At 42.6% G+C, this 26,366-nt stretch overlaps 2 protein-coding genes and 1 long non-coding RNA gene across 3 annotated transcripts; 2 read left to right on the top strand and 1 right to left on the bottom strand.

Moving 5' to 3' along the window:
* Positions 1–469: 469 nt before the first annotated feature.
* On the top strand, positions 470–5,360 carry LOC133725780 (protein FAR-RED IMPAIRED RESPONSE 1). The gene is made up of 8 exons (XM_062153157.1): positions 470–746; positions 1,350–3,578; positions 3,677–3,733; positions 3,978–4,037; positions 4,135–4,203; positions 4,310–4,375; positions 4,480–4,527; positions 4,622–5,360. Exons 2-8 carry the CDS (start codon positions 1,425–1,427, stop codon positions 4,676–4,678), a joined length of 2,511 nt encoding a protein of 836 aa, XP_062009141.1. The 5' UTR covers positions 470–746; positions 1,350–1,424; the 3' UTR covers positions 4,679–5,360.
* An 8,586-nt stretch (positions 5,361–13,946) lies between these two features.
* On the bottom strand, positions 13,947–15,471 carry LOC133725779 (uncharacterized). The gene is made up of 2 exons (XR_009854555.1): positions 15,180–15,471; positions 13,947–14,210 (listed from the first exon to the last, which is right to left on the bottom strand). It is a non-coding gene; the product is annotated as an uncharacterized LOC133725779 (long non-coding RNA).
* Positions 15,472–16,737: 1,266 nt separating this feature from the next.
* LOC133731763 (zinc finger BED domain-containing protein RICESLEEPER 2-like) lies at positions 16,738–20,239 on the top strand. Its single transcript, XM_062159171.1, has 4 exons — positions 16,738–16,752; positions 17,190–17,768; positions 18,287–19,958; positions 20,094–20,239. The coding sequence occupies exons 1-4, from the start codon at positions 16,738–16,740 to the stop codon at positions 20,237–20,239; spliced, it is 2,412 nt and encodes an 803-aa protein (XP_062015155.1).
* The last annotated feature ends 6,127 nt before the right edge of the window (positions 20,240–26,366 follow it).

Here is a 26,366-nt window from a genome sequence, read left to right as displayed (position 1 = left end):
TTTTTAATTATATACTTAAAAATTAAGTTTTGATTTTTCCCATGTTAACTATAGTTTTTTGTTTCAATTAGACACTTATTTATATGTTATATAATCAATTGAAATATAAAAAAATATCCGCCTAGGCGTTCGTCTAATCCCCAACTAAGCAATTAAAAACTCTAAAATCTAGGCCACTCTCCACCGCCCTTCTACCCCCTAGCGGTTTTTAGAACATTGTTTCATAAGTTATCAAGTGACCATGAATTCTGTAGTCGCTAGTCGGTCACTCAACTTTAACGTTAAATCAAGATTGATAGATCACAAAATTCTTGGTGTTGACCATTTTTAATCGAAAACATTATCCAATAATTTTTAAGAGGTCAAGAGTTCGAGCCCCATCAAGGATGAGAATGGGGTGGGGTTTAAAAAAAAAAAAAAAATCACGTTAAAACAAAACATTCGTATTGAAAATTGAACAAATCACGCGCCACGCGTAGCAGTTAACCCAAAAAAGAAGAAGCGATTAAGCGAAGGAGAGAAGGAGATGGAAGTGGCACAGTAGACGCGCCGAGAGGGAAAGGAGGAATAGAGAGCGTGTGAGGAAGGCGAGTGGTGTCAGATCCCCAATTGCTACCACAACAGATCCGAGCCCTAATTTTTCCCCAAATTCCCCCCCACTCGCGCAACACCCCACTCGCCGCGCCGCGCGCCCCCTTTCAATTTCCGTTCCCTCTCTCTCTTGACTCCATTGCCTTCCACTCCAGGTTTCACTCTCTCATTCCAACTCCCCATTTTGCAAATTTCTCTAAATTTAGTTAAATTTCTTGGTTTGGTTTAGAAATTGGTATCATGAACTGTTAGGTTTCTGAGAAATTTTGCTGGAACAATTGAAAAAATGAAAAATGGTGTTATAATTTGGATTACTGAAACCATTCAAGGCCTGGACTTTTAGAGAGTTTTATTTTGGTTCATTAGCTTTTTCAGTAAAATCAAATTGCTATGGAATTGTTACCATTGACAATAAAGATGAATTAAGCTGTCATAATGGTGTGACTTGAGCCTTAAGTTTCTGTAATTTTTGATACTTTAGTGAAGCAATGGCATTTTTGTTTGATCATCGAATAGTAGTTTCCGAAAATAGGTACTTACTGGCCCAGTGCAAAGCAACTATTTTTGTTCTTGTTAACTTGTTATTTCCTAATTGAAATTTTGTGCTGGAAACAGCAACAAAAGAGAAAAAAAGTAACAGACTTCTTACATGTTCGATACTGCAGAAACGCATTTGTTAGGTTTTCTGTTCGCTGCATTGTTCTTATTATACTTTTTTTCCTGTGGCTGTTTTTTTCTTCTTCTTCTTCTTCTTTTAGGTATTAGTATGAGGGTTTGTTGGAAAGATTGGAGTTTCTTATCGGAAACAGATAATAAACTACTGTTAGCTGAGCATGATGGATAAAAATCAAAGATTGGTTGGAATGTTGGCGGACGGTCAAGACAATATGAATGATGGTAGAGTAAATGAGAATATGAATATGGTTCCTCTTGTGGAAGAAGCGCAAAATAGTGGTGGCGGGATCATCAGTTCTCCTAAAAGGGATGTTCAAGTGTTTGAGGGGGATGCAGATTTTGAACCATGTAATGGCATTGAATTTGATTCACATGAGGCGGCATACTCATTTTATCAAGAATATGCCAAGTCTATGGGATTCACCACATCAATAAAAAACAGTCGGCGTTCAAAGAAATCAAAAGAATTTATTGATGCCAAATTTGCATGTTCGCGATATGGAGTTACACCAGAATCTGATAGCGGGAGTAGTCGTCGACCGACTGTGAAAAAGACAGACTGCAAAGCCAGCATGCATGTCAAGAGAAGGGCAGATGGAAAGTGGATTATTCATGAATTCATTAAGGAGCATAATCATGAGCTTTTACCTGCTCTTGCATATCATTTTCGGATTCATAGGAATGTGAAGTTAGCTGAAAAGAATAATATGGACATCTTGCAAGCAGTCAGTGAACGAACTAGAAAGATGTATGTTGAGATGTCTCGACAATCTGGTGGCTATCAATATACCGGCTTTCTTCGGACTGACACAAAGTATCAGTTTGATAAATGCCTGCAATTAGGTCTGGATGAGGGAGATGCTCAAGTAATGCTTGAATACTTTAAGCGTATCCAGAAGGACAACCCCAACTTCTTCTATGCTATAGATTTGAACGAGGAGCAGCGCGTGAGAAATTTGTTCTGGGTTGATGCAAAAAGTAGGAGTGATTATAAGAGTTTTAACGATGTTGTCTCTTTTGACACCTCTTACATCAAAATCAATGAAAAGTTGCCATTTGCTCCTTTTGTTGGGGTGAACCACCACTTTCAGCCAATGTTGCTTGGTTGTGCGTTAATTGCAGATGACAGTAAAGCAACATTTTTATGGTTGTTGAAGACATGGGTTAGAGCAATGGGTGGGCTACTTCCTAAAGTGATTATCTCTGATCAAGACGATAACTTGAAGGCAGCAATTGAAGAAGTCTTTCAAGATGCACGTCACTGCTTTTCACTTTGGAACATATTGGAAAAGATTCCTGAAGTTCTTGCTCCTGTAATCAAACGGCATGAGAATTTCTTGCCAAAGTTTCACAAGTGCATTTTTAAGTCATGGACAGAAGAACAGTTTGACATGAGATGGTGGAAAATGGTTACCAGATTTGAACTTCAAGATGACGTATTGATTCGTTCTCTGTATGATGATCGTAAAAGATGGGTGCCTAGTTATTTAGGAGATACTTTTTTAGCTGGAATGTGTACAACTCAGCGTTCTGAGAGTATGAACTCTTTCTTTGACAAATACATACACAAGAAAATTACACTGAAAGAGTTTGTCAAACAATATGGGACAATTCTACAAAATAGGTATGATGAGGAAGCAATTGCGGATTTTGATACATGGCACAAACAGCCTGCATTAAAGTCACCTTCTCCTTGGGAAAAACAAATGTCAACAGTTTACACACATGCAGTATTCAGAAAGTTTCAAGTTGAAGTCTTAGGTGTAGTTGGCTGCCAGCCAAAGAAAGAACATGAAGATGGATTAACTGCCACATTCAGAGTTCAAGACTGTGAAAAGGAAGAATATTTTATGGTAAGCTGGACTGAAACAAAGTCAGAGGTTTCTTGTTCCTGTCGTTTGTTCGAGTACAAAGGTTTCCTTTGCAGACATTCACTGATTGTTCTCCAAATTTGTGGCCTTTCAAGCATCCCGCTGCATTATATTTTGAAGAGGTGGACAAAAGATGCAAAAAGCAGGCAATTGATCCTTGAAGGATCAGAGCTAGTACGTACTAGGGTGCAACGCTACAATGATTTATGTAAACGAGCCATTGAATTGAGTGAAGAAGGATCATTATCTGAAGAGACTTATAATATTGCTTTTCGCACACTCGTAGAAGCTTTGAAGAACTGTGTGAATGTAAATAACTCTAATGCAACTGTTGTGGACTTGAGTAGCAGTGTTCACGGTATTCGTGAAGCAGAAGAAGAAAATCAAGGAAGCCTTACTGCAAAACCAAGTAGGAAGCGAAATACAAATAGGAAAAGAAAGGTCAGTTCTGAAGTTGATGGTTGACAGATTTATACTAACCATTTTTGCTTATGCCAAATGCAATAAAAAAATTAATCGTAGTTTGTTTTATATTTCAGGTGCAAGCAGAGCAAGATGTCATGCTTGGCGAAGCACAAGACAGCTTGCAGCAAATGGTTTGTCCTTCCATGTAGTTGCCATCTAATTTTACTGTCTGTGTTCAGAGTTCACTGGATAAAAGACTATTGATATTGTAGCAGTTCCTTGAATGCAATCCATAATGTAATAAGAACATATGAAAGTGTTCTTAAATGCTGAATAACATGTTCGAGTTACTTACAAAGTTTTTGGGGAATAATTTCATCCTCCTACATGATCTTAGCTGATATGCTTTCTTAATCCGGGTCTTCGTGGTTGTAGGAAAATTTGAGCTCAGATGGTATGGCCCTTAGTGGATATTATGGTGCTCAACATGGACTGGTATTACAACTTTTCTTTTCTGGAATCATCTATGTGAATATTTTACAGTGCTTGTTTCTTGCATGATCATATGACATTTTGAAACCAATGCTTGCAGGTGCAGTTAAACTTAATGGAGCCACCCCATGATAGTTACTATGTTAACCAGGAGAGTATGCAGGGGCTGGTAAGTCATAATATAGTTCTGATCATAAAATTTGCAAGGAGTCACTTTGGAACCATATAGGAATGGCTGTATGAGTTATATTGAAGTGGGTTTATCTCATGTGTAGGGCCAACTGAATTCGATAGCACCCAGCGATGATGGTTTTTTTGGGACTCAACAAATTCATGGGCTGGTATGGTATTTTCATATACAAGAGCAATTCACTTTCTAGAGAAATTTTGTCATGGATTTATATTCACAAGCCAACTTTCCTGAAATTGTGCTTTAATCATGTAGGGACAATTGGACTTCCGACCATCATCTAGTTTCAGTTATAGCTTACAGGTTTGTTTAAATTTATGGCATCCATTTTTACAGAAGAAACAGAAAATGGTATTATCTGTAGTTTAACTATATTGGTTTATAACCCCAACTGCAGGATGAACCGCATTTGAGATCTGCAGAGTTGCATGGCAGTTCTTCAAGACATTCATGAGGAAGAAACTTAATTCATAATCAGAACCTCAACTGGGTGGTTGCTTCTTGGAGTGGGTTGATGTTCCCTGCTTAAACTTATTCATAGTCAGAAAAAGTATATCCAGTAGGCGGTTCCAAATTCCTGGTTTGACCTCTGTTCTGCTTCCAGTGCAGAGAGGTGCATTGGTTAAGCCTAAAACGTTACATTGACTTCGACAGTGAAGGTAAATATGTATTTAGATACAAAGGGGATTCTACTGAGTTTAGATTGACTTTGTCAACTCATCAAAACTTAACTTAGCACCCCACTGTACAACGATAGCAACAGAATCTGATGTCAGTTGTTATTTAGATCCATATACTGGAATGAAATCTTGAAGGTGCCAAATACTGCCTAGCTGATGTAACTATTGAGATTAATGTGCTGAGGAGAAGAGTTTCATACTGTTTCCTGAGGTGTGATACAAATGATTGTCCAAGTTGTATCAAATATTCAGAATGTACTTTAGCACCTTGTAATAACCTTTCTGTCCAAAACAGAAGAAGCTGTTTTGTTAGGCTTGAGATTGGTTTATTAGCTTGTTTTGTAAGAGGATGATGTTTTGCAGAGCAGGTACTAACTTCATGTAGAGGCAGACAGATTCTTGTAATTTCCGTTTGAATCGAATGGATCCATCGTCTGAAGTTATGTTTCTCAAAAATTGATGATTTTAGTATAAACTTGATGGTTTTTATGGATGAAAATAGAAATTCACCTTTACTATGTGAAATTAAATGTCGTCCGAATTAGGGATGGAAATGGGGAGAGTAAGGTATGAAGATGGTATTTAATCCGAATCAATGTATACGTAAAGCAATGCCTTTTTTAAAAAACAAATCAATTTTTCATGTTCTTAGAACATCTTTGCCTACCTAGATTTGCATAACAAGGGAGCGTAGCAAAATTGAGGCCATGCCATATCTTACCTAGCTAAAATATTACGATGGTAGTGATATATTGAGGATATATGTAGCAAGAGGTTTCAACCGAGGCCAATCGGTAATAAAAAATTTCAACTCGAGACATTTGAGGCCTCTCCTCTTTATGCTTATTTTGGGACTCAAATTGTGCTTAAGTATTCCAAAACGCTAATTACGTTTTGTCATTCAAGTTTAAATTACATAATAAATCATGGGAATCGTGTTCAAGAAAATGAGTGTTTTGTGCCTAATCATGTTTGCATTAGGTTTTAGTTGAAGAAGTAAATGGTGACAAGAAGAAGTATATAAACTATGGACCTTTGAAAAGAGATGAAATTCCTGGATGCAGCCCTAAGAATTGACACAAGTGCTACCATGGACAGGCAAATCCATATCAAAGAGGTTGTGAGGAGGCAACGCGATGTAGACTAGGGCATACACCACCAAAAGCGAAGGTGTAGGAGCAACCACATGTCATGGTGGCGAATTTTGAATCATACCTACTAGCCCCTTAACATGTGTGAACCTACTAGCCCCTTAACATGTGTCAATTGACTTTTATTTAAAATTTTTTTTTTAATTAAAAAAGTTATCTCTCTTGATTTTAGGGAAATTTCTCATTTTTTCGTGGGAGGTATTACCCAATTTTGGGATAATGACCATTTACACAATTTTGGCCAAAAAATTGTCCACTTACTCCACTAAGAGTTAATTGGAGTAAAATACTCAATCTAACATCTATTGACAGTATTGCCCTCATTTTAATTAATAAATTACACTCATATCTCTCTCTCTCCCCACCCCCCTCTTCGATCTATTCTCTCTCTTCTTCCCCCCTCACCAATTTCTCTCTCTTTCTCTCATCTCGTCTCAGACTCTCTCTCTCTCTCTCTCCCTTCCTGACTGAGTCAACTCAGTGACCACCGTCAGCCTCGAAAATCGACGTCCTTGAGTCCGGTTCGATTGAAGAGCAGAAGCAAGCGGCGATGGAGATCAGGCTCCTCGCCAAAAACAAATCGGAAAACTGCCTCAAAATCGCCGAATAGGGAGCGATTCGACCGTTGATTTCACTCGTCCTCCTCTGATCTCCGCCGCGCATTCGACGTCTGTGACGCCGACCTCCATATAAATCGACGTCTGCGACTCCAATCTCCTCCCAAACGACATCGTTTGCTTCGGGTATATTGTCCTCTTAACCACGTCGACGAGCTTCCTGTCGTCGACAATAGCGTTGTGCACGCTTCCCGCCATGGGCCGAAACCCGACGAAAGTAGGTTGTCGTGCCAGGTTCCGGATCTGCAACCGGAAAGAGGAGAGAAGAGGAGCTGGGTGCCCAAATCAAATTTTTTTTTTCATTGTTTGTTTTGATGAACTTTTTATTGTTTGTTTTGATGAACTTTTTAATGAGTTGGCATCAGATCGACTAATATATTGTTGTATATGTGTTGTATTGTTGTATACTTGTTATATGCTTGGTTTGGTAATTTTTTGACTTGCCCAGCAAACTTTTCAAAATTGACTTGGCAATAATATCATTATTGAGGGGCAATAATGTTTCTACTGGGGGCAATAATCATATTACTGGGGGCAATAATTATATTATTAGAGGCCAGTAATGTTTCTACTGGGGGCAATAATCATATTATTAGGGGGTAGTAATGTTTCTACTGGGGGGTAATAATCATATTATTAGGGGCCAGTAATGTTTCTACTGGGGGCAATAATCATATTATTAGGGGGTAGTAATGTTTCTACTGGGGGCAATAATCATATTATTAGGGGGTAGTAATGTTTCTACTGGGGGGTAATAATCATATTATTAGGGGCCAGTAATGTTTCTACTGGGGGCAATAATCATATTATTAGGGGGTAGTAATGTTTCTACTGGGGGGCAATAATCATATTATTAGGGGCTACTGGGGGTCAATAATAATATTAGTGGGGCACAATACTATTCTCCCGTGACTTATGAGATCTCATACGAGCTTTTTGAGAACTTCCGGCGACCGGTGACTGGACTCCGGCGGCAATGACCGGAGTCCGGCAAGATCTCCGATGACTTCTCTCTCTAAGTGGCAAAGGAGAGGGCAAAATTGTCCTAAAAATAAATAAAAAGTAATAAAAAAATACTTAATTGGGTATTAGGGCAAAATATATATAAAATATTGTGTAAGTGGGCAATCTCTTAGAGTGTTTGGGTAAGTGGGGTTAATTAACCCCAAAATTGTGTAAATGGTCATTATCCCAAATATCTTTAGCCAGTTTGGTCAGTGTGGTTCTTAGAATAATATAACTATTTGGTTCTCAATTCACAGCATAAACTGAATTTGAACTATAACAATGTTGTTTTATCTTTTTCAACTAAATTAGGTATCATATTTGTAGTGGATAAGTCACACACCGTGCCAAACTCTAACTTTTTTTTTTGAGGGAAACGGAATTGGGTTTTATTAATAATATCAATGACCTCACTCAGTCAAGTTAGATGGATTAAAACTAAGAAACAAAAAGTAAAAACCCCTCCTCCTATCCCACCTAAATCAGAGCAACTGATTTTAGGATAGAATAGGGTTAAGAGTAGAGCAGAGCTCAATTATTCAAAAACCAATGTAGAAAAAAAAACCTATATATATGCCTACACAATTTGAGATCAAAGCACTATCTTGGAACTTTGACGCATAAAGACCTTCAATGGTGTACATGGCAGCAACCAAAATAGGACCAACTTCAATCTAAAAATAGCATAGGTCTACATCACTCTCCAAAGGTCCACATCAAGCCCGATCCAAAAGGAAAAAGGAAAGATAGTGGCCTAGCCCAGCTAGGCTGCACTGCTGCAACCCAAGCAGGCATAGGCCCATAACCCATCATCTTCCCTCGTCCCCTTAGATCGAGTTGCAGCGCCGACCATCAAAGGAGCCTCAGCCGGTCACCAATCCGGCTGCCAGCCTCTATCCTCCACCATCGCCAAAATCTGAAGAAGATGTTTCTTGGACCCTAACCTAGAGAGCAAACAAACGGCCAGACCAGCTTCTTTAGAGCCACCGCAAAGCAGACCGCCACCCTTGAGAAATCTGATCGCCGTAGGCCAAAGATCGACGCCTTTGCACCAGAGTCGTACCACCCAGATGAAATACCCGGATCGAGCAACCTCGACCCAGACCACTGCCTCCGTACAAAACCCCCGCAGCCACACGCAATCACTGATCTGTGTCGCCATCGTGCCTGTCGTCTCACACCTCTCTCTCCTAGAGTGCGTCGATGCCTGGTCTAGGGAACAGAGATTCACTGCAGCCACGAAATGAGACCCTAGGTTTTGTACCGCGGATTTTTCTCCCATTTTATTTTTCACTCGAAAGAAGGGATGTCCATATGAGTTGTTTAAAATACGGATCATCATGTCACGACCGGGGTGCCCTAGGCGGTCATGCCAAAGCCTGTATGAGTCAGTGTCCCACATTTCATTGTTGGTGACAGCATAGGATTCAATGATCCGAATCGTAGTGAAGTACAGTCCACCAGATTGACTCACAAGTTTCTCTAAAATACGTGTCCTTTCACATTCATTAGAGGTAATATTCAGTTCCATTCTCACAGTGTGTTTCTACATGATAACCGTTGGCACGAATATCTTTGAAACTTAACAAGGTTCGATTAACTCTTGGTGCATACAGAGCATATCTCATATTCTTTAGAGTATTTCTATTTAGGTAGAATGATAATCTTTTCATTCTAAATTTGTTCTTTTTTCTAGATGTATCGCTTTACATCTTTATAGTGCTATTTCGAACCATGTAAATATGTATAGTAAATAAATTCAAATAAATTCAGTGCTTTAGAATAAAATTCAAAATTTATTAATAAGCCAACGATAATCAAATCAAGGTCATGTTCAGAAATCTAATTCATCAAACCATTATTGAAATAAGCTTCAAGACCAAGCAATAGTCTAATTAAAAAAATGAGGCATTATGCCTTCACATCTGTCTTTAGAAAATAAATAGATAAAGCAGATCAGTCAAAGTTTGAAGCATCCATTGACTGAGCAAGTTCCTTGTTGCCATTGAAGTCTGCAATAGTGAGGTTGACATCTGGGTCATGACCTTCTTCTTCCATATAGTGAGTCTCTTGTTCTTTAGACTCCCTATACCTCTTGTAAGTGTCTGCAACTATGTTGCTTGCTTGGCAGTTCTTGTACCAATGCCCAATGACTCCACACCTATAGCATGGTTCATTGCCAACTCTATCCTGTTTGACTGAAGGGTTCTTCGGTGCCCTTTGCACCTTGCTTCCATGACCACTAGGGCCAGCACCACCATCTCTGCTCCATACATTGGGAGGGCCTCCACAGCCCATACCACGACCCCCATGTCCCTTGCCACATGGTGTATTGTTGCCACGTGGGTAGGGATCAACACGTCCAACCCTCTTTGCATTGGGGTTCTTTCCACCTTTCATTTTTCCATAATTAGCCTCGGGAATTTTCTTTGTCCCAGTGGGCCTGGCATTGTTGTTCAAGAGAACCTCATTATGCCTCTCATCAGCCACTTGCAGTAGGTTGATCAGTTTATTGAATGTTGTGATTCTTTTGTTGTCATATTCCAGCCTATACTGGTTTGCTAGTATAAGTATAATCCCATAATTATACATGCGTGATGGTTCAGCCATCAATACAAAATACCTGAAAAACTTTTTCCTTTTAAACCAAGTACATACTGATGCCCTGAACCCACAATGTCAATATATACCCGCTCTGCAAAGTCATATATTACACAAACTTACAAATTAAATTGCTACAACAAGATAATAAGTAAAAGCTCCTCAGAGCTTACTACAAGCAGAAGTCTTAATAACGGTAAAGTCACAAAATTGGCTTCCTACCTTAAAGCTGCTAGCACGCTACCTCAGTTTTCAGCCACAATTACCCTGACCTGCAGGACTAACCCCTACATCATTGAATAGTGCACCGGGTTGCCACACAACAAACCCAGTAAGCTTATGAAATCTCGTATGAGTAACTCAAAACAACTCACACAAAATCACGGGATAAACCCACACATTTCAAACAAGGAAACAACCTCACGCAAATCACGGGATAACCCACACAAAATCACAGGATAACCTACACAAAATCACGGGATAAACCCACACGTTTCAATCAAGGAAACAACTCACGCAAATCACGGAATAAACCCACACGTTTCAATCAAGAAACAACTCACGCCCATCATGGACAATAAAAGAAAGAATATACTCAAGACTCTCTTTTAAAAACTCGTACTAACGAGTCACAAGTAACCTCGCTGTTAGCCCCATAAGATACTACGGCGGACAGACTAGAGCTCTAATTGATCGTAACCACTCGCCCGGCCAAAGGCGTGATTCCCGATTTCTCACCCTCGATCACATTCGTGATCCACGATCCTCAACCCTCAGGTATTTGGATCTACGGTATAAATACCAAAACATTAAGCAAGTTGCACTGGACCCAAAATGTTACACAATCCCGATCACACTCTGTGACCTCTCGGTACAAAGACCAAAACATTAAGCAAGTCACAATGGACCCAAAATGTTACACGAATCTAAAATAAAAGATTCTCCGTAATTGATCCCTATCAATTACTCCCGGTACAAGACCCACATTTAAATAAGCCACCCGCAAACTTACACAACACTTTTCATAACAATAGAAAACCCTTTCACAAAATATTGTTTCCTGAAAAGTCACACCCAAAACAATAAAATGAACGCACCTACAATTATTGTTTTATCACACAAATCCACCTACACATATATTTCACGTAAATATATATATACGTAGACATTCACTCAAGAATGCTACTAATACCAACTATAGTTTGCAGTTAACTAAATAACTCCCAAAACGATAAGGTAAACCCGTTTGTAAATGAACATTGTGAGATTACTCACCTCGGAATCCTGCTGCGTCTTCTATACAGAACTGAACTAACACTCACACCAACAACTCGTCCAAATCACCTTGAGAAGCACCTAATCACCAAAGGTCTCAAATCAGTATACGAATCACCAAGTGATTAAAGTTCGAATCCCCAAATCGAACAACAACCTTGAAAGTAACGCCAAACGAGGTGAACCCTCATCCGAGACCACCCAAAGTCTCCGGAATGCTTTTACGATCGATGTGACAAAACCACAAGTCGATCGGATAGTCGGATCCCCACGGATCGATAACCGAAACTATCGAAATCACAAAAACCCTAACATGCTCATATGATCTCCAAAAATTACTTATTGTATATCGAAATGCTCATATCGACGAGTAGATCAAAATCAGAAACAAAAACTATTTCTGAGGTGGCCGGAAGTGGCTGAAAACGGCCGCCGGAGACTGAGGCAGAGCCGCCGTCAACCACCACCAATGGAGGTATAGCCAGGCTGCACCTCTTCGTTTCAATGTGGTGAACAACTTTCATAACTAGTTCGAGGTCAGAAAACAACGGGAAGAGGTCAGAAATTACCTCGCAAGCTTCGGTTTGGCCGAAAAATTTGCAGAAATCGGTGACAGCTCCGACGAACGTGAAAACGTCCACCACTCGGCCCGATCCTTCATAAATCTTGTTCAGCAGCTCAAGGCGAGTTCAACAAGCCAAGAATCTCAAAGATTGGTGGCCGGAAACTTGAGATATCGGCGTTGACTCGATTTTGGACCCAAATCGGGTCGAGCTTCCCGTTGCTGCTACAGGCCGTGCTGCGGCGCAAGGCTGCCGCTGGCAGCTGCGCAAGGTCGAGGCGAGCACGTTGGACGTGGTCTGGCATGGAGGGAGATATGGCCGGTGGAAGCCGAGCCCATAAAACGGGAGGGAAAGAGAGAGAGAGTTCGATCGGTTTCCAAAAAAGGAAAAAAATGAAAATATCATTGGAAATTTCCGAAAATGGAAGCTTTATACCAAAATGGAAACTTTTTCCAATGGCTATAACTTGTTCATACGAACTCCGATTTCCGCATTCCGCATGTCCATAACTTTTTCCAATCGACACGCTCTACGACTTTCATGAAGGAAGTTTTCGGAGAAACCTAATGAATAAAAAGTCAACCTTTGCGACCCCCCCTAAAATGACGCTACTTGAATGATTATTCGTCCAAAACACTTCCACTCCGTCCACGAGCCACAAAACCGTCCAATAACCACAAATTAGATTCCGAAAAATCCTCGAAAAATAATAACGAATTTCTGAGGTACTACAATAATCAACAATAACAAACACTTCTAAAGATTGAAGTAAATCAAATCCGATCAGAGGATAATGTAGCGGACTTATTTACTAAGTCGTTACCTAAATCTATCTTCGAGAAATATGTGAAGAGTATTGGATTGAGAAAGTTATCGATTGTAGCAATCAGGGGGAGATCTCGACATCAAGGGGAGGCATGATGTCCACATGTTTGATCTCGAATAGCGAAGAGCGTGTTGTACTCTTTTTCTCCTCCTCAAGGTTGTTTTTGTCCTACAGGGTTTTTATTACTTGAGCAAGGTTTTTAATGAGGCAACATTTGAAGCGCCATGATGTCACGATGACATCAAGATAGGACGGCACAAGGGGGAGTTTGAAGGATATTAGGATTATGTATGCCTTACCAAACTAGAATTACTTTCTATAGTTGTAATAGGAGAGAATGTTCTAGATTCCTAGTTCTAATTAGAATAGGATTCCTTGTACTCAAAGATTATATACTTGTACTCCCTATATATATGAGCTCCTATTATCAATGAAAGACACAACAATTCTCTCATCAATCTCTCTTTCATCTCATATTCTTAAAAAATAACAACAAATAAGAAACTAAGTGTTTAAAAAATTCTAAAATATAGGCAATAATCTCGGTAAGCTTCATACTTGGGGGCGGGATATCACATTCTCCCCTCCTTAAAAATTTTTGTCCTGAAACTTGCAAAACCTCACGCATGGTAATAAACACCCTTAAGACTGAACATAAACCACAACAAAATAACAAATAAACTCAAGTAGACAAGGTCTGTAAACAACAACTTTTGGTTGAAAGTCCAACTTTCAGGAAAGAAATAGAACCTGGATTACAATTAACCAAAAGACCAGCTATTGTGTCACTATATGCAACAAAGCAAACCAGCAATAAAGCAAAATATATCAAGGCAAAAGTAATATAGAACAATCTTACCCAACCAATTGCTGAAAACTGAACCCCAAAATCAATAACCAAACTTAATAAAGTCAACCTGTAAATAAAAACTCTACTGAGAAAACAAGAGAAGTTCTCAATTTGAAAGAAAATAATTACAGCAGTCGCAATCTTCCAAACTAAATTTAACAAAAACAAGGAGTGCAAAGTAACAAATACTAATCCAAAAGTACAAAATGGAAATCTGGTTTCAGTTAAGACATTATGAAGATTAAAGAAAAATAGTACCTCCAACAAGAAAAGAAACAAAAACTTGAGTGGTGAGCAAAGTAAGATAAAATCGACAAAAATCTCTACTCAAGTGTTACAACAAAACAAAAAAATTGAAACACTACAGTAACAATTGTCCGAGGACTATTACTCTGATACCATTTGAAGCGCCCTGGTCCTGAAATTGAACCAAAGCATTGTTATTGACTGAATGAGATTTCAATTGTACGTCCCAAAACCAAAGTCCTTTAAGAAAAATAATCAATCATTGCTAACTTGAAAATCATAAGAAAAAGGATAAATCTACTAATACACAAATTTTCTCAAGAACACGAGCTGCCAATTTCCAAAAGAAAAACATGTACAATGGTTTCACAACTCTTTTTCCAAAACAGTACAAAAGCATACACTGTGATAATACTGGGGCTAGCTGTTGCACACCAGTTAGCTATATCTTGGCTATCAAAGCCTAGGGCTACCTAAGCCCGATGCATTAATAATGGGTTACCCTTGCACACCCGTTAGCTATGTCTTAGCAATCAAAGCCTTGGGCTACCTATGCCCGATATACTAATAATGGGTTGTCATTGCACACCCGTTGACTATGCCTTGGCTATCAAAGCCTAGGGCTACCTAAGCCCAATGATTGTACCATCACTGTGGTCACATCATACAACAAAGTCACCACAATTGATTATGGTAGTGCAATTAGCATCATGACCCAAAGAAATCAACTCCAAGTAGACATCAATCAAATCAAGAACTGCCGAATAATATGCAACTATAACAACTTCTGCCAGCCAATTTCTTCACATAACCCACACACACCAAAGGTAGCAACAACAATATTACTAGTAAAAATTACAAGTAGCAATGACTAGAAGGATATGTGAGAAACGGGTTGACTACAAAGCAATAAGTACCATTAAACATCACAGGCAAACTCTTATAACAGTGACAATAGACTGATATGAGAATATGGAAGTCAAAGTAACCACTGGATTGGAAAACAAATACTGCTAGTCTTGTCAACTGACCAACCCAAACTCAAAATCCACTTTTGAAAAGAAACCTTCTCTACAATACTTGAATGAAGAGAAGAGGAAAGAAACAAACAAGAATCAGAGAAAAGAACCCACAACCTTACCCGGAAATCAAGTCGATAAGATGAGCTAACAGATCGTGTAAATTAACAAACAACCCAGCCACAAACCCGTCAACCAACACCATCGTAGCAAAAACATAAAGCCCGGGTTCATGTAGTCGGCAAGGTTACAGTTCAGCCGTAGGTGGCCCATAGATTCAGGCATCACCCATCCTTCTTTTTCGGCGCTGCCCTCTTCTCCCCCGGCCCCCCCCTCCATCCTCCTCTTTTTTTTTCTTTTTTTTCTTTCCCTTCTTCTTCTTATCTTCCCCTCCTTGGTCTGCTACCAGACCATTCTTATCTCTTCACTTAAAAGTTAAAATACAAAATAAAAAAAAACCAAAAATAAAAAAACCAAATAGAAGTATATATATAGACCTATAAAATAACATAAATTTTAGTTATCAAAAGAATATAACAACAAATAAGAAACAAAGCATTTAAAAAAATTCTGAAATAAAGGCAATAATCTCGGTAAGCTTCATACCTGGGGTTGGCATATCATAAATTAAGTGCCATAATGACTCTCCGATGTACTTTTTGCTTATGTACGTATCTAAGTGTTTCAATCAAGGTTTTAAGTTTCGGTTTCGATTTCGGTACTTCAAATTTAAGGAAATTTCGGAGAAAGTTTCGATTTCGGTGGAAATTTCGGTTAAAAATAAAGAAATCAAATTAATTGCATTTATAAAATGATATTTTTGAATGAAACTTTTACATAGACTAAACTAACCTATAATAAACCTATTTACAATGTAACATCTCTAAAATTATACATTTATAACAGAATTATGATATTTTATATGGACGAGTAATTAACTAGTACTGTAGTAGATTGCTAAACTAGTGTTTTTATCTATGTGTATTGATAATGTGTTGTATATTGATAATATAAATATGATTTACTTTTTTTAATAATTAGAAAATTACAAGGGGGTGGGGCGGGGCACGTAAAACCAAAACCCCGTGAATGAAAATGAACAAGTACAACAAAAGGAATATAAAAGCTACTACGATGTGGTTCGATCTAGCTGGTTGAACTGCTTTCATTTAGTATCATACAATACTGCTCCCAAGTACATGAATTTTGGAAATGATTTTCGTACTTCATCACATTAGGGCTGGGAATCTGTGACCGAAATACCGATGCCGATACCGACCGAACCGGTACCGATACCGATCGGCTCGGTTTCATTTTTTTTTTTGGAGTGCCGAACTGAAACCGGACCGAATATATTGGGCTCGGGTCGGGATTGGATTGGGCTTTTTTCATACCGTAAAGTTACCGACCCGGCCCGTTACTTTGCTCCAAATTGATGGATGGCTGCAGCTCGAGTCATTTGACAGTTTTGACATTTCGACATTTCAACCTAACCAAGCCGCCTTCATTTGCAAACCTCCTTCAATCGATGCACAACGATTCCATTCAAATCGAAGACAAGAACTCAAGAAGTCAAACCTCGTTCAATCGATGCACCACGATTCCATTCAAATCGAAGACAAGAACTCAAGAAGTTGAAGCTCCAGCTCCGAAAGCTCGGATTTGATCATTTGATTATCAATGGGAAAGCTAGGAGTAAGTCTGAGTATTGGGTTTTGATTAATATGAATTTCAAATGGGAAAGCTAGATCTAGATGTTTGTTGCCTTGTTGAGTTGTTGAGTATTGGGTCATGCATGATGGTTGACTGGTTGAGAACTTGAGATTGATTTGGGTAATTGCCACTTCAGTACTTTGGCTTATTGACGTATGAGATTATGAACTAGATATTATGATTATTAGATTATAATGTATCTTAGTACATTATGATGTGCTGAACTGTTGTTTTACTTGTTTATAAGTTTATCAATTTCTGCATAGAATGATTAATTGATTATGATTATCAGTTTATGTGCTATAATGATTATCTGATTAACAATGCATCAGTTTATTTATGTTTGATTACATGAATTGTGTTCAATCTTCATTCTTTAGTTACTATTGTTAATTTTTTTTTATTTTTTTATGTTCCAGTTTAGAAGAAGTAAGAAGAGGGGTGAAGTAGGCAAAGAAGGAGCAGAGTCAGCAGACCGAGCAGTGTTACCTCTCCCTCAGTCCAGCTTGGTTGTTTCGAGCAGTGGGACCTCTCCCTCAGTAGCTGAAGAAGATGTCACTGAATCAGCCGCAGGGGCAACAACTCCAGGTTCTTTTGAAAAGGTACATGACAATCCTCGAGCTGATAGGAAACGTAGTTGGGTTTGGGAGCACTTTGAGGAATACACTGATACGAAAGTGATTAAAGTTAAGGGTAAAGAAGATATTATACAAGAGTTTAGGAGGGCTAAGTGTATATATTGTCCTAAGGGAGCAGTAGGAGACTATGCTTGTGATTCTTACAAAAATGGGACTCAGGGTATGATTAGGCACATAAACAACTCATGCAAGTATTATCCAGGAAGGAGGGTTGTCGATAAGAATCAAAAACTGCTTGTTGGTGATAAAAGTAAGGGTAATTCACTTAAGGCTGTAGCATATAATCCTCATGAAGTGATGCAAGCTTGTGTCGAAATTGTTGTAGTTGATGAGCTTCCTTTTAGCTTTGTTGAAAAGCAAGTGTTAATGTCTAAAAGTTCGGCGGTAGCTGAACCTTTGTTAACGCTGATCCGGTGGGTGGATCGATACTTGTGGTGTTCTCAAAGCTTCCGCTACCTGTCAAGTAAAATACAAAGGGCGTCAAAGGGAGACCGCGCTGGGCGGTCTTCAACTCTCCGATGCCTAAGTTAGTCAATGTATTTATGTTGACAAAGTAACAATAGGTAAGTATTGAATGCGTAATTAATGAGGAGAGAGGAGAGAACCTTTTATAGGTGAGGAAGAGGAGGTTCTTCTCTTTGTTTTCGATGTGGGACTGAAGTGCTTCAGTTCCCAGCTCTGGGAGCTACTGATGCCATTTTGGCACGGCGCGTGTCGGCGCGTCGGCGATGATCTGGGGGTGATCCGACGCTGAGGTTGTAGCCCGCCTGGCGGTGTACCTGTATGTCATTCCTTTGGTTGGAATTAGTACATTTGGCTGTACAATGAGCGTGGCCCATTATAGCTAATTATGCTTGCAAATGTACATGTATGTACAGCAAGGGTTTAGGAAGTTTTGTTATGTTATGCAGCCTCTGTTTAGGGTCCCCTGTAGGAAAACTTTGGTGAAAGACTTTTTGAAGTTGTATGATAAGACGAAAAAGAAATTGAAATCTTATTTGGCACATCATAGAGTCTGCCTAACTACTGACACTTGGACAAGTGTTCAGAATTTCAATTACATGGTGCTAACAGCACACTTTATAGATGATGAGTGGGTTATGCATAAGAGGATTATCAATTTCTGCACTATCCATAACCATAGTGGGAATTCAATAGGGAAATTGATTGAGTCTTGTTTGATTCAGTGGGGGATAAACAAGGTTTTAACCATCACAATGGATAATGCAGCTGCTAATAAGTGTGCTCTTGAGTTTGTTAGGTCCAAAATTAACAAAAGGGAAAACTCAGAATCAATCTTAGAGGGAAAGTTCATGCATGTTAGGTGTACCGCTCATATTTGTAACTTGATTGTTGGAAGTGGGTTGAAGAGGCTGAATAGGGCAGTGCTAGCCATTAGAAATGCTGTAAAGTTTGTTAGGTCTTCGGCATCAAGGCTAGATAGTTTTAAGGCATGTGTAGCAAAGGAACAAGTCCCTTGCAAAGGCTTGGTGGTTATGGATGTTCCCACAAGGTGGAATTCAGCATTCTTAATGTTGGAAGCTGCCTTGAAGTTCAAAAAAGCCTTTGGAAGGATGCTAGAGGATGATGACAGTGGCTTTGCTGCATATTTCAAGGAGCCTGAGGAAGAGTATGATGAGGAAGGGAATGTGGTTCCAGTAAAAGGCAATAGAAATAGAGTTGGGCCACCGACAGATGAAGAATGGGATAAGGCAGAGGTGTTTGTGCATTTTCTGAGGGTTTTTTATGAAATTACTTTGAGGGTCAGTGCAAGTAATCATCCCACAATCCATACTACTTTCCATGATGTGTTGTCCATGGAAACTGAGATCAACAAGCTGTTTATTGCACCTGAAATGCAGACAGGGAGTGAAACTGAGAAAGTGTTGACTGATATGGCAGGACACATGAGTTCCAAATTTCTCAAATATTATGGTAGCTTCAAGGATCTAAATCCTTTGGTGTTTATGGGGCTTGTGCTTGATCCAAGATTCAAGCTACTTAATATCACTCATTTGTTGAAAAAAGAGGGGTATGATAATGACATTGTGGAAGCAAAAGGCAAGGAGATAAGGGATGTGTTGATGTCATTGTATGAAGCTTATGCACCAAAGGATGCCCCTGCAAAGAAAAGGGAGGTTTTATCTTCAAGTTCACAAAGCACAGTAACAAGCACCGGTAGTAGAGGAAGAGCATCAATCTTGAGTGATTGGAGAAAAGTTGTTTCAGAACTTGATGAGCAAGTGGTTGCACATGAAGTGGACAAGTATCTGCTGGACCCTCTTGAGTATACAAATGATGGAGAATCAGATTTTCCAATTTTGTTATGGTGGAAGCTGAATGGACCTAAGTATCATGTTCTTGCAGCAATAGCCAAAGATGTAATGGCTGTTCAAGTATCCACAGTTGCATCTGAGGCTGCTTTTAGCACTGGAGGGAGAGTAATCGACAACTTTAGGAGTTCATTAACTCCAAAATCTGTGGAAGCTTTGATATGTTTGCAAAGTTGGTTGAGGGGGGATGATATTAGCTACATAGAGGATGCTCCAGGCATCAAAGAAACATAATTCTACGAGAAATGTGAGAAAGGTAAAGTATTATGATTTTTGATCAGTTTAGTTTACCATTACATTTTTCTATTTTTCAAGTTCTAATATTTAGCAAATAATTGTGTTTGGTGTGTAGATCATATAACCTCAGCATCTTCAAGTGTAAACTCATGTCCTCCTCCAAAACCAAAGGGAAAGGATGCAACTAATGCAAGTGATGAAGTTGTCGAAGTTGAAGATGAATCTGAAAATTCTGGTTCTGATGACTCAGAAACAAGTTGAACTTTGCTCATTGTTGGTTGTTGCTTATTTTTAATTTTTATCATTTCATGAACTGTGCTGACTGCTGAGTCTCATTTTCAGTTTTCATTCTTCAATTTATGACTTTATGATTTGTTGGTTTCAACCTTTGTGAGTTTGTGCAATACTTCTATAGTTCTATCTATGAGTTTATTTTTGTTTTCAAATTTCAGTTTGTGACTTCATGGCTTCATGCCTTTGTGTGCTTTTTGCTTTGTGATGAGTTTAGCAGCCTTTGATTAGCAGTTTATGTTTGTGAGTTTAGCAGCCATCAGTTTCCAATTTATATATCAGTATGTGAGTTTGTAAACTTTGTATGTTTGTGAGTTTGCAGCCTTTATTTTCAGTTTATTTGTTTATGTCATTATGAGTTATGAGTGTTAATGTCTAAAAGTTCGGCGGTAGCTGAACCTTCGTTAACGCTGATCCGGTGGGCGGATCTATACTTGTGACGTTCTCAAAGCCTCCGCTACCTGTCAAGTAAAATACAAAGGGCGTCAGAGGGAGACCGCGTTGGGCGGTCTTCAACTCTCCGATGCCTAAGTTAGTCAATGTATTTATGTTGACAAAGTAACAGTAGGTAAGTATTGAATGCGTAATTAATGAGGAGAGAGGAGAGGACCTTTTATAGGTGAGGAAGAGGTTGATCTTCTCTTTGTTTTCGATGTGGGACTGATATGCCTCAGTTCCCAGTTTCAGAAGCTTCTGATGCCATCTTGGCGCGGCGCGTGGCGGCGCGTTAGCGGCGATCTGGAGGTGGTCCGACGTTGGGGCTGTAGCCCGCCTGGCGGTGTGTCTGCATGTCATTCCTTTGGTTGGAATTAGTACCTTTGGCGGTAGAATGAGCGTAGCCCATTAGAGCTAATTATGCTTGCAAATGTACATGTATGTACAAGTCCCCCAAGTCCCCAGTCAAGGAGGGCAATCTTGGTTGGGGAGTTGTTCGGCGGTTTGAAGCGTTTTCTTCCGCTAGACTTGCAAGAGCATAATTAGCGACAGTGCGTCGTCAACCGTTGGTTTTACTGAGCAAACGCTTTATACCCTTTCGGGTGGGCCCCTGCTAGGCCCCCCAGGGAGTCCCCCACTCCCCGGCTAAGATAGACCTCCGGATGGTCGGCAAATTGTTTGTTGAGGGGGAGCTGCACGGAGCAGAGGGTGTTGGGTAGCGAGCCCAAGCTTTAGAACCCAAATGACGGGGGTCAACGTGCCTGATCAGGGCCGTCGTAGACTGTTGACAAGTCCCCGTGTCCCGTAGGGACGGTCTGACGGTAACGCCGCGTGGCGGTCGTTGTCAGAGTGAGGCGTGGCCTCGGGATTCGCCGTTTGGCGGATATCCCCCCGCTAAATGCAGTAGGAAGCAGCGTCCGGTAGACGTGCCTGGCGGTATTTTGTTGAGCGATGGTGCTGAACGACATACGCAGCGAGCAAGCTGAAAAGGAGGTTCCGCTAGAGGTGCATAGCGGAAGATGCCCAGCTTGCAGGATGGCAAGGGTGGAGTTCCGCTGGCGGGGTTTCGCTCAGTGGAGACTTCGTCCCTTGGCAGATGATAAGGGAGAAGTTCCGCTGGCGGGGTTTCGCTCAGCGGATACTTCGTCACTTGGCAGATGACAAGGGAAAAGTTCCGCTGGCGGGGTTTCGCTCAGCGGATACCTCGTCACTTGGCAGATGACAAGGGAGAAGTTCCGCTGGCTGGGTTTCGCTCAGCGGATACCTCGTCACTTGGCAGATGACAAGGGAGAAGTTCCGCTGGCGGGGTTTCGCTCAGCGGATACCTCGTCACTTGGCAGATGACAAGGGAGAAGTTCCGCTGGCGGGGTTTCGCTCAGCGGATACCTCGTCACTTGGCAGATGACAAGGGAGAAGTTCCGCTGGCGGGGTTTCGCTCAGCGGATACCTCGTCACTTGGCAGATGACAAGGGAGAAGTTCCGCTGGCGGGGTTTCGCTCAGCGGATACCTCGTCACTTAGCAGATGACAAGGGAGAAGTTCCGCTGGCGGGGTTTCGCTCAGCGGATACCTCGTCACTTGGCAGATGACAAGGGAGAAGTTCCGCTGGCGGGGTTTCGCTCAGCGGATACCTCGTCACTTGGCAGATGACAAGGGAGAAGTTCCGCTGGCGGGGTTTCGCTCAGCGGATACTTCGTCACTTGGCAGATGACAAGGGAGAAGTTCCGCTGGCGGGGTTTCGCTCAGCGGATACCTCGTCACTTGGCAGATGACAAGGGAGAAGTTCCGCTGGCGGGGTTTCGCTCAGCGGATACTTCGTCACTTGGCAGATGATAAGGGAGAAGTTCCGCTGGCGGGGTTTCGCTCAGCGGATACTTCGTCACTTGGCAGATGATAAGGGAAAAGTTCCGCTGGCGGGGTTTCGCTCAGCGGAGAGTTCGGACGATTGGTGAACTCTTCCCAAGTGGTTGCTTCCACCAGACGCTTCGTCTGGTGGTGGTTAACACGTGTGGAACCCGTAGAGGGTTAGCGTGCGGAGGCTTGTCTCCTAAGCGTAGCTGTCTTCTCGTCATTAATGATAGTAATTATGGATTTTGTAACCGAGGCGACGCCTCGGTTAATCCGGAGAGTAAGTGAAGGGTTGTGACACGTGTACGGCTGGTGTGTGATGTCGTTTTTTTAGCGGACGGCCTAGAACGCGTTGATGTTGACATAAAAGGGGGGGGGGAACCTTAGCGAGATTTGACACTTTGTAAAAACTTCAAACCCGAGTCGTCGTCTTCAAGCTCTCTGCGATTTGCGAATAGAGTTCTGCGGGGCTAAAGCTGTGGAGTTATCGGATCTTGGGGACGAGGTTTCTATTGGTGAGGACAAGCGCTTGCAATCACAGCAAAGGTTTCATCATCAAGGTTGGTGCTCTGATCCTCATCCCTGTTCCATTGAATTTCTATGTACCTGCTGTTGTCAGTTTTCTGGGTTTTGTGAATTTGGGGTGTTCTGAGTGTGTAAAGTGGGCTTTTGGTATTTCTGACAGTTGGGATTTCTGGATTTGCTAGATGGTCGAATCTGGGTTTAGTAGATGGTCGAATCTGGGTCAAGTGTTTGTTGGTTATTTGTTCTTGTTTTTGTGTTTTCTGGGTACTGTTGGTGATGTTCTTGTCGATAATTGATCTAAGAATAGGCTAGATCTGTGCTTGTGCTAACTGGTGTGGGTTTTAGGGTTTGGGATGGCTAACGTCATAGAGATATCGAGCAATGAGGATTCCGGGTCTGACGTGTCGTTCAGCGCGGCGGATAGGATATTTATTGACTCGTTGCGTCCGTCTGCCCATGCAGGAACCTCACTGCCCGAACCGCTAGAGGTTGAACCGCTACAGACCATACCTTGGGCAGTAGCCATGGGTCGTACGTCACGTCCGGAGAGCTCTAAGGCGGGTGAGGTGGCGGCGGCCAAAGCTAGGCGCGACGAGCGCTTGGCGAGCAACAGTGCCGCCAGCGGATCCGCTGGGGATGAGGAAACAGCGGGGGAGGACGTTGAGTCCGCGTGGTTCCTCCGGGATGGCACCCCCGTCGACGAGGCGGGAGGGCGGATGACTCTCGCCGCTGTTACCAAGATGAAGCGGACGTTCCGGCTGCCGGGCTCGGTGAAGCTGCGCCCGCCGACCGCGGATGAGAAGGCGTCGATTCTTCCAGTGGGATTTGCGGCCGTTCATGAAGCGATACTCCGCCAAGGAGTGACACTACCGCTGGTGCCGAATCTACAAATCCTGGTGTGTGAATTCGGCCTTGCGTTCGGTCAGGTTTGTCCCAACATGTGGCGTCTGCTGCTGGCGATGAACTCCTTGTGGCGGTTGTCCGGGTGCGAGGGGCCAACCATGGCGGAAGTGCTTCACTTCTACGAGCTGGTGTATGTGAAGCGCCGGGGTTGCAGAGGGCAAGTGAACCTGAGCCGCCGCCAGGGAGCGCCCAAGCTGATCGAGAATCTAAGGGATTCGATGTCCTACTGGCGGGGGACCTTCTGTGTCGCCACGGAGGGATGGGAGTACCAGGCTGGAGCGAACGAAGAAGGGCCGACGTTTAGGATTAAGTCGGAGTTCCAACCTATCCGAGGTTGGTGACCAATTTCCGCTGGCGGTAGCCGGCGGGGTTTCGATCTTGAAGACTTGGTATTCTTACTAATCCACTTGTGTTTGTGCAGCGGGACTGCGGTACAACCTAACGCGGGAGGAGGAGTGTCGCATTGCTCGTATCAGAGGCTGTTGGCGGAACCGCAACCTGCTGGACTTTAGACTCCTGACTGGCTGGGAGTTGCTAGTCGACCAGAAACTTACTCGCTCCGTCGGTAAGAAATTTCCGTCAGACCAATGTCTCCTTTGTAATAAGTAGCCGAGACTGACTGGTTTATGTATAATTTCCTAGAAACTCCGCCAGGTAATAAATCGAGTCGCGACGCTTTCGAAAAAGCAATGGACCGCGCCGAGGTGGACAACTTTCTGGAGACCATGTACGCCGAGGGGCTGGCGGCCCAACAGACGCTGGTGAACCCCGAGACGTTGGCGCTGAGTCAATCCGAGGTTCCAGTGGTGCTGCCAATGCCGCACCACTCCCATCTTGGTGAGGATGGTCCGCCGGTAGTGCAGGCGGAGGTCCAAGTGGCTGGCGGGAAGAAGGGAGGCGCTGCGGCTGGGCAGCAGAAAGAGCGGATGCCCGCCAACAGGCGTGGCCCCCAAAAGGAAAGGGTGGTGTCGCCGGTGGAGGTTGTCATTGCGCCAAGGGAGGAACCGCCGGTGAGGGTGACGAAGACCGCCGCCAGGATCCAAAGGATGCTGGAGAGAAAACGACGGCAGGCTGACTCTCCTGACGAGGAAGAGGGGGAGGACGTGGAGGTGATCGGGTCCCGCCGACAGAAGAAGGCCCGAGAAGCTCGGTCGAAGACTGTTGTTGTGGAGGGAGAAGAGACCGCCGCTAGCGATCTGGACTCATTTGCCGAGTACGCGGCGTTTATGACAGATGGGGAGCGGGAATTCCTCTTCCACCTCTGCGAACGGCTAGGGTTCGGCGGCCTAGCGGGTATTTCGCGCCCGACAGCAATCGACCAATCGCCCTTCAACCTGGCGTTTGGGAAAATATCGGCGGGACTGCACGACATGTTTTTGGCGGCGTCGAAGCATTCCATGGTCGAGGGGGAGCTGAGGGAGGAAATTCAAGGTCTCCAGAGGGAGTTGGCGGAGGAGAAGGAGAAGCTGGCAGAGGCAGAGCGGCGCCTGGCGAAGGCAGAGCGGCGCCTGGCGAAGGCAGAGTGTGACCTTGCCGATGCCCGCGGTAAGCTCCGCGTGGCCATCGAGCGTGACTTGGAGAGGAATGACCGCGTCTCCAAGTTGGAGCGGGACGTTGCGCTGCTGGAGGAGCGGATTGCCGCTAAGGACAAAAAACTTATTATCGTACAGCGGGAGTCCGGCGCCAGGGTGACGGAGTTGAAGCGGTTAGAAGGTGAGGTTGCTCGTCTGAGAGCTGAAGGGAATACCGCTGCGGCAGCCGCTGTCGAAGCATTCAAGCGGTCTGCGGAGTTTAAGAAGGCGATGACCGAGTCGGCGAAGGCTGGGGCTCTAACAAACATAGATATGCTGAAGCGGAAGGGCGCCATCGACTTCGCCAAAGCGTCGCAGCCTGATGCGCCGCCAACCAAGAGTACTCCGCCGGAGAAAAACGTCGTGGCAGCTCCAGTGGGAGGTGCTCGGTCAGGGAGCGGGGAAAGTGGTGCACATCCGGCGGAAGAGTCCCAGCAGACTCCCAACCCCACCCCATCGGAGGTGTCGCGCGCTGGTTTCCTGGCGGCGCACACCCGTGCGGATGGCACCATAGAGACCCCAAGTCCGACAGCGCGAGGGTCCGATCAGACGAGTCGAGCGGTCGTGCCGCCGCCTGCCGGAGCAGAAGATGCCGAAGACCACCCCTGAGGCCAGTTCGGACCGCTCTCGATTTTGCAACTTCCCTGTTTCCTTTGAGCCGTTGAGGCATATCATTTTGTAATGTGTTGCTGAATAATATGAAATTTTGAGTTGGTGTTTGCCGGGATGTGTTTGTACCGTTAGTACTTTGAGTTACATTTTGCTTTTGTCAATCAATGACACATTAAAGGAATTAAAATTGGTCCAAGTGCACCT

This window comes from Rosa rugosa, chromosome 1 (genome assembly GCF_958449725.1).
Source record: "Rosa rugosa chromosome 1, drRosRugo1.1, whole genome shotgun sequence".
Lineage (NCBI taxonomy): Eukaryota > Viridiplantae > Streptophyta > Magnoliopsida > Rosales > Rosaceae > Rosa > Rosa rugosa.
The sequence above is the reverse complement of the archived record's forward strand: the minus strand, read 5'-3'. Positions and strand labels throughout refer to the sequence as shown.

Coding starts and splice junctions, on each gene's coding strand:
- LOC133725780 (XM_062153157.1), top strand. CDS start 1,425: ATGATGGATAAAAATCAAAGATTGGTTGGAATGTTGGCGGACGGTCAA. Junction 3,579..3,676: donor ATACAAATAGGAAAAGAAAG/GTCAGTTCTGAA, acceptor TTTATATTTCAG/GTGCAAGCAGAGCAAGATGT. Junction 4,376..4,479: donor CTCAACAAATTCATGGGCTG/GTATGGTATTTT, acceptor TTAATCATGTAG/GGACAATTGGACTTCCGACC.
- LOC133731763 (XM_062159171.1), top strand. Junction 17,769..18,286: donor TTAGCTTTGTTGAAAAGCAA/GTGTTAATGTCT, acceptor ATGTATGTACAG/CAAGGGTTTAGGAAGTTTTG. Junction 19,959..20,093: donor CTACATAGAGGATGCTCCAG/GCATCAAAGAAA, acceptor TTTGGTGTGTAG/ATCATATAACCTCAGCATCT.